The sequence below is a fragment of the Aquarana catesbeiana genome, linkage group LG02 (genome assembly GCF_042186555.1).
Source record: "Aquarana catesbeiana isolate 2022-GZ linkage group LG02, ASM4218655v1, whole genome shotgun sequence".
NCBI classification, from domain to species: Eukaryota; Metazoa; Chordata; class Amphibia; order Anura; family Ranidae; genus Aquarana; species Aquarana catesbeiana.
Window position 1 is genome coordinate 555,769,383 of NC_133325.1, and position 17,042 is coordinate 555,786,424.

Genomic DNA, 17,042 nt, shown 5'->3' on the forward strand with positions numbered 1-17,042 from the left:
ACCAGTGGTAATTTGAGGGTCCCAACCCATATTTCCTCTAAACCAACCCTCTACTCCCTATGATCTCTAATTCTAGCACTGAGGCCCCGAAAGAGGCACTAATTCAAACCTGCTGTGCGAGGTTTGCCTGGGACCATATACTGAGGTAAAGCAAGTAACACCTCCCTTACAGCAGCCCTCTAAATTCTAAATTAAAAGGAAAGAAACTGTCTGTAATTAATGCTAGTTACTCATAGGTCTTAATTTATGGATCGTCAACATTTTGTTGCTCTGGATAGCATCTAGTGAAGAAATTGAAATGGTTTGTATGCAGCTCTGTGCTGAAACTCTGTCTCTTTTGTTTTGATAGATCCTGAGACTCAGAGGAAACGAACTGTTCAAAATGTCTTGGATTTAAGGCAAAACTTAGAGGAAACCATGTCAAGCCTTCGAGGTTCTCAGGTAACACACAGGTAGGCGACCATTACCTATTAAAATATAATTAACTTTGTTAGTTTGTGATGTTATAAAATGAATATATGTAATGGTATATTAGTAAAAAAAATGGCTCTGTATAAGAGTTGCCACCTCATCCCTTTAAACCCGAACATCAATGAATTACATAGGTTCTGAGGCTAATTTAATGCAGATAAGGCACCAAGTGAGTTTAATTACCACCTTAATCAGCCACAGAACTTGTGCAATTCATATGTGTTCGGGTTTAAAGCGATGAGGTGGCAACCCTACTCTGTAAATATCTAGAAAACTGTGAATGAGGCTGTTGTAGAATGGGGCTGGGTTCACAATGATGCCGGATGCGGCCGTAGCAGGGGTCCAGTGCTTCCCTGTTCTCCATTTCAGGAACGAATTAGGGACGAATTTTTGCCTGAAACTGAGCCAAAGTCACACAGGACTCCTGTGCAAGTCGCTCTGCAGCCGCCACAGAGATGTGTGAACTGGCTCCATAGAGAGAGCTGGTCACAATCTCCTGTCGTGCAAATTGGATGCGGGGCAACCTGCATTCCAATTCATACTAGTGTGAACCCAGCCTAAAGAGTGTGGTCAGGAGCAAAAAGGTGAACACAGAAAGAATAGGCAACAACCTTCAGAATTGCCTTTTTCTAGTGATAGTGTTTTCCCTTCCCACAGCTCCATAGTCACAGTCATGTAAAGAACACCCCATGTAAATTGTTACCTTTTATTCAACAAATTTCAACAGGCAAGCAATAGATCTTCATTCAAACCGTTCCTACAGATAAAGATGATATAAAAGAATAGAAAGACACAGGAAATTTGCTTTTTTAATCATATATCTACCACCCTGTGTGGCCCCTTCCTTTTCTAAATGAACACAGTGAACACACTCACTCACCGTGTTCATTCATAACTGAAGCATAGGAAACTGTGTTTCCTATGCTTCAGTTTGTGAATGAACAGGAAGCCACTCAGCACAGAGCACTTCCCATTCATTCACTGTCCAGTGCAGCTGAGGCTGCAGAGAAAGGCATGTATGTTTGAGCTTTGGGGTGCACACCCTAATGCAATATGCTGCACACACCTATGGCAATAGCATACTGTGAAAAAATTTTGACCTCAAAAGCAGATATTGCCTCCATTAGCAAAAACATCCTTTTGTAGGAATATTGTATAATTTCCCATTAATGTCTGACATCAACTCTGAAATTTTTGACCACTTCTCCATGTAAATATCCTAAAGGCTGCAAAAGATGTTTGTAAATTTCCTTGCATGAACTTTCTCTTTCAAAACCTGTACAACATTTCAATGGGAATAATATCAGGGCTTTGACTATATCAGTCCAACACTGTCCATGTTTTAATTTTAAGCCAATCCTCAGCGGATCTGTTAAGCTAAATTCTCACTAGCGACTAAGGCCGGTACGAATTGTTGCGGCAGTTCCTGCTGCGACTCTCAGCGACCTGCCCCATTTACTATAATGACAGGTCACCAGCAGCTGTTTTGGCTGTGCTTCTCCTTTAATCACTAAAAGAAGAACTGCAGTCTGCTCACATAATTTGTAATAAAAACATCTTTGCCATTCTGAAGCTTCTCTCCAACCCCTTTACATATTATTTTATATATACTGTGATTCTGTACTTGCCAAATATGCTGCAGAAATCTCCCTCCACTGAGTCTGAATGCAGCCATTTTAACTGTGGGCAGCTGAAGCTGCTGCCTGTTCATTTCCTGGATTTACACAGACACACAGAGGCACACCTCCAGCTCTGCAACTCTCATTGGCCCTCTTATGATTCATCCACCCTTCCTTCCTGGCAAACTCTCATGAGAGTGAGAGAGATTGCTGTGCATGATGTCACAAGCCTAGGCTTTTTACCAAACAAGAAACAGGAAGTGGGCTGTATAAGGTATTTTTTTCCTCCAGTAGATTTTTATTGATTTTTAAAGCGGGGGTCCACCTATCTATCATTTTTTTTTTTTTTTTTAGTTCATTCACAAACTTTTCTTCTCAGCATTACATACTCACATATTGTGTGTAATATGTCCGCCTGTGTCAGATTTCGTCGGAAAGAATAACTTATATTATTCACTGCAGGCGGTTTCCATCTTCATTGTGGGCATTTGAAGCCCACAAGCATTTATTTCCTGGATGTGGTGAATGCTGTGCTCCCAGCATTCACTGCTCGTTCCCGCACATGCTCAGTGGCATCCTGGGAAGCCTGAGACTAGCTCCCAGGATTCTGTGCGGAGTCTGGGAGAGGCTGGAAACACGCCTACTCCCACGGGAGGAGAACCAGGAAGTGCAAAGAAGAATAGAAAAATAAAAGGTAATTACGGCGATTTAAATTTTTTTAAACGGCATGTCAGCATCTAGGCAAGGAAGAGAATACATACAGATATTGTTCAAAATTTGGGTGGAACCCCGCTTTAAGCATAGAATGAACAATTCAGTATATTAACCTATGTTGCTAGTATCAAACATCATATTATTTCAAGTGACATATAACTGGGAACAGAAGAGGCAGGTACAGTATTCAAAGGTATCATTAACATATCCATTCCTGAGAGTACAGATAGTGCACATGGGTATGGTACAAAAAAGAAAAGAGAGGAGAGACACTCGGCGACATCCTCAGAAATTGAAATCAGCTTTTTACGTATCTTTCATACCAATTGGACCATGAAATCCATGACTTGTTCACACAGATAATGGACTTTATTAGTAGTAACCAGAAGCTTATACGTGCGGTGGGTTTGTGTAGCTGCAATAACATCTATGTGTTGGAGGAGTTTTAGATTTCCAGCATCTAGTCAGTGATAGTATGGCTGCAAGTAGGATGTGAGTAATGACCTTACAGTTAATAGGGGGAGTACAGTCTATGTTTAGATTAAGTAAGGATAGTGGAATGTGAATCCCTGAGATGGTAGTCAACAATGAGAAAACGTCAGTCCAAAACTTGTGTAAGTAGGGGCAGTTCCATAGTAACTGTTTCAGCGTTCCCACAAGGTCACACCTCCTCCAGCATTTTGGAGAGGTATTACTTTTGTATTTTGATAGCACTGAAAAAAGTGTAAGGTACCACCTTTGCAATATTTTTTGAGTCATTTCTCAAAGGTTTGCACTTAATGTGGCTTTGTAAACTGATCTAAACGCTCGTGACCATTGGGTTGGTGAGTAGTTAAAGCTTATGTCCTGTTCTGTTCCCATTTGGTTAACGGAGGGGATTTAGTTCTCTTTTCTCCTAATGTGGCATATAAAATCAATATTCCATTGGCTACACTCGAGGTTGGTGTTAGATACACCCATACCCGTGTGGGAATGGTTGAAGCATGGACTTGGGGGTTATGATAAAGACAGTGTTCTATCTGAAGGTATTGGTATGAATAAGGTATTTACCTCTCAGAAAAAAAATGTTTTTCTATCCAAAGTTAAAACAACAAAGGCAGAGGATTTGATAGATGGAAAGATGAAAAAATGATTGAAGATCCGCTTTAAGGTCCGCCATATAACAGTTTTACTTCTACAGGATGGCACCTCTGCGCTGGATCATGTATATATACCATTCATCTGAAAAGTATTCACAGCCCTTCACGTTTTCCACATTTTGTTAGGTTACAGCCTTATTCCAAAATGGATTCAATTTATTATTTTCCTTAAAATTCTACAAACAATACCCCATAATGACAATGTGAAAAAAGTTTGTTTGAATTCTTTGCAAATTTAAAAAAAAATGAAAAAATGAAATAAATCACATAAGTATTCAGAGCCTTTGCCATGACACTCAACATTGAGCTCAGGTGCATCCTGTTTCCACTGATCATCCTTGAGATCTTTCTACAACTTGATTGGAATCAACCTGTGGTAAATTCAGTTGATTAGACATGATTTGGTAAGGCACACACCTGTCTATATAAGGTCCCACAGTTAACAGTGTATGTCAGAGCACAAACTAAGCCAAAGTCCAAGGAATTGTCTGTAGACCTCTGAGACAGGATTATATTGAGCCACAGATCTGGGGAAGGGTACAGAAAAATGTCTGCAGCATTGGAGGTTCCAATGAGCACAGTAGCCTCCATCATCTGTAAATGGAAGAAGTTTGGAACCACCAGGACTCTTCCTAGAGCGGGCTGCCCGGCTAAACCCGGTGAGAAGGGCCTTAGTCAGGTGGGTGACCAAGAACCTGATGGTCACTCTGACAGAGCTCCAGCGTTTCTCTGTGGAGAGAGGAGAACCTTCCAGAAAAACAACCATCTCTGCAGCACTCCACCAATCAGGCCTGTATGGTAGAGGGACCAGACGTTGAAGCCACTCCTCAGTAAAAGGCACATGACAGCCCGCCTGGAGTTTGCCAAAAGGCACCCGAAGGATTCTCAGACCAAGAGAAACAAAATTCTCTGGTCTGATGAAATGAAGGTCGAACTCTTTGGCCTGAATGGCAAGCGTCATGTCTGGCGCAAACCAGGCACCGCTCATCACCTGGTCAATACCATCCCTACAGTGAAGGATGATGGTGGCAGTATCATGGTGTGGGGATGTTTTTCAACTGCAGGAACTGGGAGACTAGTCAGGATCGAGGGAAAGATGAATTCAGCAATGTACAATGACATCCTTCATGAAAACCTGCTTCAGAGCGCTCTGGACCATTCGACTGGGGCAAAGGTTCATCTTCCAACAGGACAACAGCCAAGATAACAAAGGAGTGGCTACAGGACAACTCTGTGAATGTATCTGAGTGGCCCAGCCAGAGCCCAGACTTGAACCCGATTGAACATCTCTGGAGAGATCTGAAAATGGCTGTGCACCGACCCGCCTCATCCAGCCTGATTGAGAGGTCCTGCAAAAAAGAATGGGAGAAACTGCCCAAAAACAGGTGTGCCAAACTTGTAGCATCATACTCAAAAAGACTTGAGGCTGTAATTGGTCTCAAAGATGCTTTAACCAAGTATTGAGCAAAGGCTGTGAATACTCATGTACATGTCATTATAAAAATGTTTTTTTTTTTAATAAACTTATTTCACATTGTCATTATGGGGTATAGTTTGTAGAATGTTGAGGAAAATAATGAATTGAATCCATTTTGGAATAAGGCTGTAACATAACAAAATGTGGAAAAAGTGAAGGACTGTGAATACTTTCTGGATGCACTGTACGTGATCCGACTGTTGCGGGTAGGGGGAGCGCATGCTTACATATGATTACACTCAGCGGGAACCAATCGGCGGGTACCACGGACTCGATGTCCACTGGTACCCGACGATCATCAGGCAGAGAGGCAGAACGCCGTCTGCCTATGTAAACAAGGCAGCTCGCCATTCTGACAGGATGGAAGGGATGGAATTTGTATCCCTGTAAAGCACTGAAAAATTAGCTAGGCACACAGTTAACCCTTTGATCGCCCCTGATGTTAACCCCCTGCCAGTGTCATTAGTACAGTGACAGTGCATATTTTTTAGCACTGATCAATTTAATCGTGTCACTGGTCCCCAAAAAGCGTCAGTGTCAGAATGTTCACCGCAGTATTGCAGTCCTGCTATAAGTTGCTGATCCCCACCATTACTAGTAAAAAAATTAAATAAAAATATCCCATAGTTTGTAGAAGCTATACCTTTTGCACAAACCAAACAATATACACTTATTGGGATTTATTTTACCAAAAATATGTAGCAGAATAAAACAGGAGAGTAATTTAGTGGGATTTTATGGGTGCCAAACAGATAGAATTAGACAAACATCAAAGTAAAAAAATATATATCACATTTTATTAAACATAAACAAAGTTTAAAAATTATCCTGGCTGTACATAAATAGGACAAACAGCAGTACATATCAGATTAGATAATAAATAGGGGGTCACTCAGCACTAATATCCCGACATGTTGAAGTTGAATTTGGCAGTTGAATTTTTTGGCTTTGGACAGTCGTTGACATCTTTTCCCAAACATACTTTTTTTGTTGTATTCTGTTTTTGATGGCTCTTAATTGTACTTTATTTCATGCAGTGACATATCCATTTTGGTCCCTCAACAAACATCCCCTGAGGAAGCCCCAGTGGGTGAAACATGTCGGGATATTAGTGCTGAGTGACCCCCTATTTATTATCTAATCTGATATGTACTGCTGCATAATTTTTAAACTTTGTTTATGTTTAATAAAATGTGATATATATTTTTTTACTTTGATGTTTGTCTAATTCTATCTGTTTGGCACCCATAAAATCCCACTAAATTACTCTCCTGTTTACATACGTTATTCAGGGATGGTGGTGCCTCTTTTTTGACACTGTCACCTATCCATACCAATCATGTAGCAGAATACATATTGGCCAAAATTTATGAAGAAATTAGATTTTTTCTATTTTTTTATTAGATATGTTTTATAGCAGAAAGTATATATATATATATATATATATATATATAAATTAATTTATTTATTTTTTCAAAATAGCCGTTTTTTTTTTTTGTTTATAACGTTAAAAAAAAAACGCAGAGGTGATCAAATACCACCAAAAGAAAGCTGTATTTGTGGGAAAAAAGGACATACATTTAATTTGGTTACAGCGTCACACAACTGCGCAATTGTCAGTTAAAGTAATACAGTGCTGTATCACAAAAAATGGCCTGGTCATGAAGGGGGGGTAAATCTTCCGGAAGTCAAGTGGTTAAACATAGTGTATTGATGTATATGTGAATGAGCCCTTAATGTGCTTTGGAATTGACTGCAATTTGCCCAGAAAACATTAAAATCGGATTTTAGTCAAAACCTAAAAAACTCCAAACCTACTCTCTGCCACTCTGGTCTGGTCCCAGCATCAGCTGTCAGCGGAGGCTTCAGTGTGGAAGTGTACAGGAGAGGCAGCTGACAATGGAAACCCCTTAGTAAGTTTATGGGTGATGTCACTTCCCTGGCATTTCCCAGCCATTGTCGTTTGTCCCCTGCACACAGCATTCGCCACTGGAGACTGGACTGGAAAGGCTGCAGAACAGGTAAGTATAGCGATTTTTGCTTTACAGTTCTAGATCGATTAGGCCTACAATGTGGCAGAGAGTAGGTTTAGCGTTAGGTTTTGATTATACTTATACTTTAAACCAACCTCAAACCATTACCTGCTTCACAGTTGGCGCGATGTTCTAATCCCAAAGAGCTGTATTTGGTTTGCATACATCAGTCCACACCATAATGTTCCAGAAGGCCTGATCATTGTCTAATTGTTTAATGACAAACTAGTCTTGCTCTAATGTTCTTTTTGGACAGAAAAGCCTTTTTCCTGACACACTGCCTATGCAGATTAAATAGGTGAAATCTTTTTTGATTATAGATGCTTGCAGTTTGACACCAGTTTTCTCAAGAGTTGCCTGCAGATCATGCAGTTTTTTGGGGGTTTCCTAGATGTTTAGCATCAAATGGTCACCTTTTGGGCTGACTTGTCAGTCCTGGTCAAATTAGCAGTCGTTTGAAACGTATGCCACATGTAAAATGTTTTCCATACAATGGAGAAAATAATTTTAAATTATTTGGCAATCTTTGTAAATTCTTTGCCAGGCTTCTAGACATCCACATCCTTCCTTCTGAGGACCTTAAAGTGCTCCTTTGATCTTGACACGATGACACCGCAAATGCTAGTAGCAAAGAGAACACCAGACCCTAGATTCCTAAGGGTTAAAGGCAAAGTATGGCCAAAGATTTTTCCAAAGCCAAAGTTCCAGTTCATTCTTCACTCATGTGATCCAATTTTTGCCCACAGCAGGATAAAACCCTCTGTCAGCTGACGTCACTCAGCTGGTCCAGGCTTGGAAAAGATCCCAACTATATGGTCAGTATACGCTCAGAAGCCTGAACCGGCAAGTGGCTCAGCCTCTCAGCTATCCCCTGAGAGCCTGAGCCAGCCCCTCTCACCCCCTCCACAGCCCAGCACTCCAGTGAGCACTGGAGGGGAGAGCAGACAGCTGCTGACTGACAGTCACGGCTATCTGCTCAGAGCTGAGGGGGAGCACTGAGCGATCATCAGTGTTTGATCACTCAGTTCTCATTGCAAAGACGGCAGGGGACTAGCTAAGCATAAGTGTTTATATTTTTTAAATCACAAATTTCTATTTTAAATAAGACAAGTTCCACCTGCATTCTCGCTAAGGAGGTTCTAGTGATTGGCACCTTATCTGGAACTCATAATTTCTAATATGGTGTTAACCAGAACTCTGTGTTTGGTAATTCTTGCACTTTTTTGAAAACATTACAGATAGTTTGTTATTGATCATTCCCAAGGAGAAGCTAATATTGTACAGCATTACCTGTGTTGGGGAGAAACATTTTGGAGATGTTGCAGCGACTGAAGCTATTATACAAATAGGGCATTATACATATTGTGGCCAATTCTCCAAGAATAGTGACTCCATTTTGAGATAGCTTTCATTTTCAAAACACAAGAGCACTACTATTAAGCAGTGCCTGTGCAGCCAGTTCAATACCTGTTTGCCGCATTTAACTATTGATCCAGTAAAGAAATGTGCCTGGCACGTGGGTTATTAATCTTTATGAAAAAGATTTAGCTTGTCTACAGACGTACACACAAGCACATGCACTGCAGCTGTTCATGTAATTGTCATCCATGGCTATAAGCACACATACCCATTGAGCTGTTTTGGCCAACAGATACTGGAAGACATGCTTATTTAGAAAATGTATATAAGTAAGCTGTAAAGAAAGACGCAGTTATTTACAGCATTTTTAGTGGACAATGCAAGTGTGTCAGCTTTAGTATTTCTATACTAGGGTGAATTACAGTTTTGGGTAAACGTCTGGAAATCTGTTTCTCATGTAAATGTAAGAGGTATTTCTGCTTTGTATGGTTTTGTATACTGTGGTAATACAAAACAGGCTTATCCTCCCAGAACAAAACCATAAAAGGAGTTTAAATTACATGCAGCATCACCAAATGTTGAATCCTGGCACTGCAGTGTGGTCATTCAATTAAGTGGGGCTGCGCTGGTAATACTGGCAAAGTCAGGCTTTAGTCTTCCCAGCAGTAAAAAGACTACTAAGAAACGAGTGCTTGAGGATGTTTTGAATATTCTCTGTATTTACAAAAGAAAGAGTCAGAAACAGATTCAGGGTTCACAGCTATCACAAGTATTTATTTGAATATAGCAACAATTAAAAAGGCTGTAATTTATAATATAACAATAAATATGATTATAAGTTTTCCCTGTAAAAGATACCTGTATTTAACAGATCAAAAAGGAATTTGTAGCAACCACTCAGAAATAGTTTTTATTTGGCTGCTCTAAAAACTATGAAAGTTGAAATGTGATAGTGCACATAACGACAAGTGCTGATTATTTATATGACAATCAAACAACTCTTGAAATTCAGTTCAAGATTTTTATACATACGGTCGGTAATTATGCCTTTCTGTTCTGTTTAGTTCCTTAGATATGCCTTGCTATGACAGTGACGATGCCAACCCTCGCAGTGTTTCCAGCCTCTCCAATCGTTCTTCCCCTGTGTCCTGGCGTTATGGGCAGGCTAGCCCACGGCTGCAAGCTGGAGAAGCTCCCTCTCTTGGTGGTTGTCGCACAGAAAGTGGTGTAGGAGGCTGGCAGTTTTCGCACACAATGCCTCTCCGTGCTGGCACGAGAATTTGCAGCATTACCCAACGTCTAGAGCTAATGGAAACAGCAGAGCGCGATTTAAAATCTGGTTATGGAAGCGACAGCGACTGCCAGTTGGGAAAAGAGACATCACATGAGGATGATGACATTATAACTAGGTATGTGGTGTCAACTCTAAAGTAGCTGAACTAGTATTAACATTTTGGTTAAAGGAGCCATGGCGTAAGCCACTAGTGTAACTTCACTTATATGTTTAAATTAGTAATAACACTACAGATTCATATGAAAATGTGTCAGAACATCATCTAAACACCAGAGACTTGAATCTCACATCATTAATGCAGTGGTGTCACTTCCCCCCACGCTGAAGTAAATCTAGTTTAGGCTACATTATGTTGCTGCTACAGGAAAGCTTTACTATTCTTAAAAACCTACATAACAAATATCATTGCTACTGAAAAGAAGGTTGAAGAATGTTATTACAACCAAAATGTTTTCCAACAACAACAAATATAAATCATATTTCTCTTCCTTGCTACTGTGGCAGCAGTGCTCTTCCCTCTTGTCCCCCTTTTGCCTTTTTTTTCCAAAGTCAGAAGTAAATAGCTTGAAGTCAGATGTCAGGCATCCCTTACATCAGGGGTTTCAAACTCAGTTTCATGGTGTGTAACATTAGCAATATGGTTGCCCTCAAAGGCCTGGTTGTATTAGTAGGACTATAATCATTCAGGGCTTCCCCCCGCCCCACCACCAAATCACATCAAATGGTGTGTGTGGCCAAATTGCATCAACAGTGGGAGGATCTTAAAGGGGCAATAAATACCAGGAGTTTGTTATGTGTGAAGTTCAGGGATGCGCTATGTACAAAGTGCAGAGTTTAGGAGTGTACAGAGAGGGCTACATACAGAGTGCGGGTTTATTCACAGGCTGTCCACATCTCACTTCCATCCCTCCTCCGCTCTGGCCTCTGCACCACTCTCGCCCATCCACCACCTCTGCACACATCTCCCTCCACAGCCCTCAGCTGCCCCCCCCCCCCCCCAAAAAGGCTTCCTTGCATCTCACCTACCCGGCCGCCCCTCATACCTCAAGCAGTGTAGGCGACTCCAACTCTCACTTGCAGGGATATCATTGATCAGTATCTGTGTACCCAGGAAGAGATGAAGATCACAGTGCAGCTCATCAGGTGATGCCCCATCTTACACTGTACACGTATCTGCATCTCCCTTGTCATCCCTGTGAGTTCAGAGCAGGCAGGGATCTGTGAGAGCTGTTGAGAGGAAAACTGTCCTTGTAAACACAGAAGGCTTCTGTGTTTACAGGTGACAGTGGTGAGCATGGAGCGGAGGGTAAGAGCCGGAGGTGGCTGCAACTGTAAGGCTCGGTTCACACTGGGGCGACTTGTCAGGCGACCTAGTCGCCTGACAAGTCGCCTCCCGTTCTGTGCTATGGAACCGTTCTAATTGGAGCGACGCAAGTCGCTCCGACTTAGAAAAAGGTTCCTGTATTACTTTGGGGGCGACTTGGGGCGACTTGCATAGACTTCTATGCAGAAGTCGTCTCGCAAGTCGCCCCGCAGTCGTTTGCAGGTCGCCTCGCTGAGGCGACCTGCAAGTCGTGCCGCCCATGTGTGAACCGAGCCTAAATGTAATTTTTAAGATGCTGCATATGAAAATGTTTAGAAGCATATGGACAAAGCCTACATCATTATGCACTGAACAGAAGCAGTTCAATATTTACAGTTAAACTGTATAAACCCGAAAACAAAAAAAATGTTTTATATTGCAGCTTATAAGTCTTTAGACGTGGTGTCTGCATTCAATTTCCTTTTTTAGGGCCAGTTCACACCAGATGCAGTTCCGTGCAGTTTTGTGTGCTTTTTTTTCTGCAGAAAATGCATGCACAGTGTTTTCCATGTATTCCATTGGCTCTAGTTCACACCATGCAGTCAGTTTCCAGTCAGTTTACAGTCAGCTTCTGCACCAGAAATTGACCAGAAACTGACTGCATGATGTGAACTAGAGCCATTGGAATACATGGAAAACACTGTGCATGCATTTTTAGTGCAGAAAAAAAGCACACGGAACTGAACGGAACTGCGTCTGGTTTGAACTAGCATTTAGGCTGGGAACATTTTAAGCAAGTACATAAAATAATTGTTGACCTTGCCTGAAATGCAGTGTCCTTGTCAACTACTGTGAGCTGAAAAGACAGCTCAAAGAACCTTATCTTAAAGTGGATGTAAACCCAATGTCATCCTTTCTAAACTACTGCCATAGGGGTTATCTATAAGGATGGGTGGAGTTGTAAAGTCAGTAGACTTCCCGTGCACCTCTACACTCCCCTTGTCAATATGCATTTCTCCTGTGTATTTCTTACACTGAACTTCTGCTATGATCTCTAACATCCAGTGAAAAGACAGAAAAGTAACCACATGACTTCAGCATGCCAAATCATGCTGAAGTGTGGAACAGCCAATCCTTGCAGAGCTGCTGAAGAAAGGAGTGGGGGTGGGAATTTAAAAATACTGCATGTTTTAGGCTAGTGCACAAGATGTAACTCACCTGTCACTCACAGCAAGGGGGAGGATTTGACAAAGTTTTTCTCTGTTTGTCAAGTTTTATCTCACTGAACAATAAAAGAGGATTGCTCAGAGCTGGATTAACTCTTTGTGTCAAGACTGGGCTCAAATGATAGGAAATCTTATACTCTACGTTATGACATAAAACAAAACAAAAATTCGGGTTTACATCCACTTTAATTTTGTGAACTACCAGTCCTATTATCCCACCATATAATAAAGAAAAACAAGGGCATACATGTTTGCAGATTAGCCTGTGCGACAGCCGTGGCTGCCTCCATAGTTACAGTGAAGAAAAAGTATAAGCATGAAGGAAGGGAAATTGTGCTATTCACAGGACGTTCGTCCTTAAAGTAATATTAAAGTCTCGTTTCTCCTATTCTCGGGTCGCCCCCGCCGGCACTCCTGGCCCCTCTCTCCTGCTGAGTGCGCCCACAGCAAGCAGCTTGCTTTCATTCAGACACGGAGCCGTGACTAGGCCCCACCCCTCTATCTCCTTATTGGCTCACCTACTTTGTTTGCCAATGGCTTTGCTTCACTTACTTTGATTTCCAATGGCCCCACTGTTGTCTCAGTCAATGCTGAAGAGTCCATGGACAGCTGAGGCTCTTGTGCAACATCGCTGGATCGAGATGGGGCTCAGGTAGGTATTAGGGGGGCTGCTGCACAACAATTTTTTTTTATCTTAATGCATAGAATTCATTAATAATAAAAAAAAAACTTCTGCCTTTAGAACCACTTTAAGCATACACCCACCTGAGGGACATGTTTTGCCTCAAAGGGATGCACAGGTGTTCTGTGTATTTTGATGATCAAAGTGGTACAATGTTTTGCATGGAAATTTGGCGTTTTATATTGTAGGCCTGTAATTCTTAGGAATAACGCACTTAAATCTGTCCAAACAAGAGTCTAGTAGACATCCCAGGTATGATAAAGTTTGAAACACAAAATCATAAATTATAAAATAATAAATAACTATAAATAATTATAACAAATAATAATATAATAATAATAAAAAATATTCAATAATGTAATCAAATCAAAAACACTGAAATTTGCTCAGTGTGCTTTCAGTGTTTGATGACGAATTTCCTCACAAATCACTATCGCTCAATTCTGCAAGTGATTCTAATTTTTTTAATTTGGCGCCGTGCTCCGTCCTTGTGTGTCGCAACGCTCGCAGGGAACGGAGCTCTGCACTGTGATGAATCGAGCAGAGGACACGGCTCGAACACACAACGGGAGGACATCACAGGATCCTGGGGACAAGGTAAGTAACTTTTCCTGGATCCTGCGATGCGATCGGGGTTATCGATTTTGGTACTGAAAATTCACCTCGAGCCACACTCGGGGCTACGTACATGGGAAGTTTTCCTCTGTGGTACGAGAATTTTCATACCATTAATAGCATTCTTGTTTTCAGCATGGTACGGAAATTCTGGGAAAATCAGACGATCATTTGTCCGATTTTCTAATAACGTGCACTAGGCTTTAGACGGCAGATTCCTTGGTGTTTATGGGGCCAATATGCCCTTACCAGGCATTGTATCTGTTCAGACCGGTCAATCCTGAATAAATCCGGGGGAAGAATGTGTCTGTAGCTGGGCTTGCTCTCATTAGCCGCTGATTTGTTCAGGATTGGCAGGTCTGAACAGATGTGTAAATGAGCCCTAAACCACCGTTTGATCCTCTCCGCCCACATGGTTGTGTCATTCATTCACAGAAATCTGTGAATAAATGAACTGCAACTACTGACAGCCTTTGCAGCTGACGGTTTGTGGTTCTCAATCTACTACTAGGGTGTGGTTGAGCGCTCTAGATAGTTCATTGAGTCTCCCTGTCAGCGTGTACCTGCCTGCCCATACGACGTATGAGCAGACAGATACACTCACAGTCTGCAGGAGCCCTGCATTGCACATGTGTTCTGCTGAGTGAGGGTGCAATGCTTTACATGAAAAAAGAAAAATGGGCATTTTTTTACCTGCAAAAAAATGTGTATTTATAATTTTTTTTTAAGAAAGGTGAATTTATCCTTTAACATGGAATATTCTATTTTTGGTGGAAACCTACTTGCATGAGGAGAAAGTACAACCATGCTGTCAGTGCTTTCCTACACACAGCAGACTTTTTATAAAGAGCCGCCTACACAAAAATGCAGCAGCTTTCAGTTCCTGGGCTGTTTTGAAAAGCAAGCATTTTGGGTCCCTCCCCATTATTGTTGGCTCATATACCAGTAGGAATTTGCACATAGCAGGAAGTTACATTACCAAAAAGTTACAAAGCTTTGCCTGTTTAAATGGTCCAGCATTTTCATTTCATTTATTTATCCATTGCTCTAATTTTTGACAAAGCCCAATACAGAATATATGTTCCCAAGGACTGGTGAGCATGCAGACCCCCATCTTACTGACACTAGTCTGTATGCCCTTCAACATGAGGGAGCTTGGGCATTTCTTTTAAAATACCAATGCCTGATGCTGTTTGGCACTTGGCTCTTCTACGCTATTATTGGCCAAGGGGTGTAGAGTTTGTGTAACTTATTTCCATCATTATTTAAATTCAAAAAGGTACAGAGGGAATATTGTTCTCCACTTTTGCCATATTTCCCAGCTTTGGGGGAACTTCAAAGGACCAGTATTGACCCTGTACTACCTCTCAGGCCTCTGGACAGAGTCACTGAATCAGATCTTTTGAAAGAAACTGACAATCAAGGGCATTTCCCATGTTGCTATTCTCTGATTACTTTATTTCACCAATAGGAACTGATGCTTTATTTTGTATACAGTGTAATCAGTTTAGCTTCTACTGACTGAGATTTACAGGGAAAGAAAAGTTCCAAATAAACCTCAGCCAGCTGAGACAATAAACTTGAAGGGACATCTCATAATGCCTTGCTTGCCTTCTTGAATAAAATACACATTAATAATGCTACGTTAAAAAGAAGGAAGGCCAGTAACACTTAAAGTGGAACTTTAGTCAGAAAATTTAGTCATTAGATCACTTCAGGCTGGCCCCGTTTGCAGGTATAGTTATGTAAAACATTAAATATAAGTACCTATACTGTTTAAGATCCAATAATACATTGTCTCACCCTGCACTGCACATGCTCAGTTGGTCCCTATTTTTAGGCACTGCTGAGTTTGTAGAGGTCGATCTGCTGACAACCTTAAAGTGGAATTAAACCCTCCTATTCTTTTACAGCCAAGGAAACTGTTTCTGTTTCATCTGCAACTGTCATGGTGCTGCACATGTGCTCAGTTATGACACTAGCCATTTTATGGTTTGACAGTTCGGTTGAGAACACAGTTAGCAATCCTGGTAGTCCAGGATTAGAACTGTTTTTTGAAAACTTTAAATCAATGGGTTTAGTTCTGCTTTATGATTTACTGCAAAATGGCAGGTTCTGGAAACAAGGCACAGGAGCAATGCTGGAGGCAATTTACAGCACACACTAAATTTGGTAGCATAATTATGAATGTGGAATGTATGGTCCTTGCTAAAGAACATTTTTTTTTTTTATTAAGTTGTTATGGGTAAAGCTCCGCTTTAAGGCTAAATTCACACTGGCATTAAAAGCAAGCATTTGAGAGGTGTTAAAAATGCCCCTTAAACGCCTATGCACAAGATACAATAGACAGCACACAGTGCTGTTCACACTATCAAAACATGAAGCATTAGCATTGCGTTGCTTCAAAATTGTAGCCTCATGTCGAGTCAGGAGGTGTTTGAAGCCTTTCAACGCCTCCCATTCAAGCCTATGGTAACACTTTGCAAATGTTCTGGCAGGCAGTTGCAGGGAGTTAAGATTAGTTAATTTACTGTAATGGAGAAGCGGTTTCAAAACTTCCCATAGGGCGTTTGGGAAATATTTTTAACTCGTCATTGACGCTTGTAAAATGCTAGTCTAATGTCCATACTAAAGCTCATTAACGCAAATCTAACGCCCTTACTAACGCTATAGAAGTATTTGTTGAGTGTTAGAAATTTAGTCAAGTGTGAACAAGCCCTAAAGCTGCTCCCTGGTGTTGCATTGATGCAAGTACACATTAGAATTAACATTCCCCTTCTGTATTCGTATATACTCGAGTATAAGTTCGAGTATCGAGTTTTTCAGCATATTTTTTTGTGCTGAAAGTGCCCCCCTCAACTTATACTCGAGTCAAGCACTTTTCTGCAGCAAAAAATGTCATTTTCCGAACCGATTTTGGGGCCCAGTATCTCAGGGCCACCTAGTGCTAGGAACCCCAAATTTGGTGTGCAAACCCAGTGGAACTGGTATGATAACATATCCAAAGATGGAGTTCCTAGCACCAAGTGGCCCCAAGATACGGGGCCCCAAACCCGGTTCGAAAAATGTCATTCTCTGCTACAGAAAAGTGCTTGACATTTTCTGAACTG

At 41.2% G+C, this 17,042-nt stretch overlaps 1 protein-coding gene across 9 annotated transcripts in view; it reads left to right on the forward strand.

Moving 5' to 3' along the window:
• NAV1 (neuron navigator 1) overlaps window positions 1-17,042 on the forward strand; it is a 289,382-nt gene that overhangs the window by 86,158 nt on the left and 186,182 nt on the right. For 8 of the 9 annotated variants that reach the window (XM_073615982.1, XM_073615983.1, XM_073615984.1 and 5 more), the window contains exons 2-3: window positions 350-452; window positions 9,877-10,221. In XM_073615982.1, coding sequence (XP_073472083.1) covers window positions 350-452; window positions 9,877-10,221 — 448 coding nt within the window. Of the gene's footprint in view, window positions 1-349; window positions 453-7,404; window positions 7,442-9,876; window positions 10,222-17,042 lie in introns of those variants that run through there. The other variant, XM_073615989.1, reaches the window with a different exon arrangement.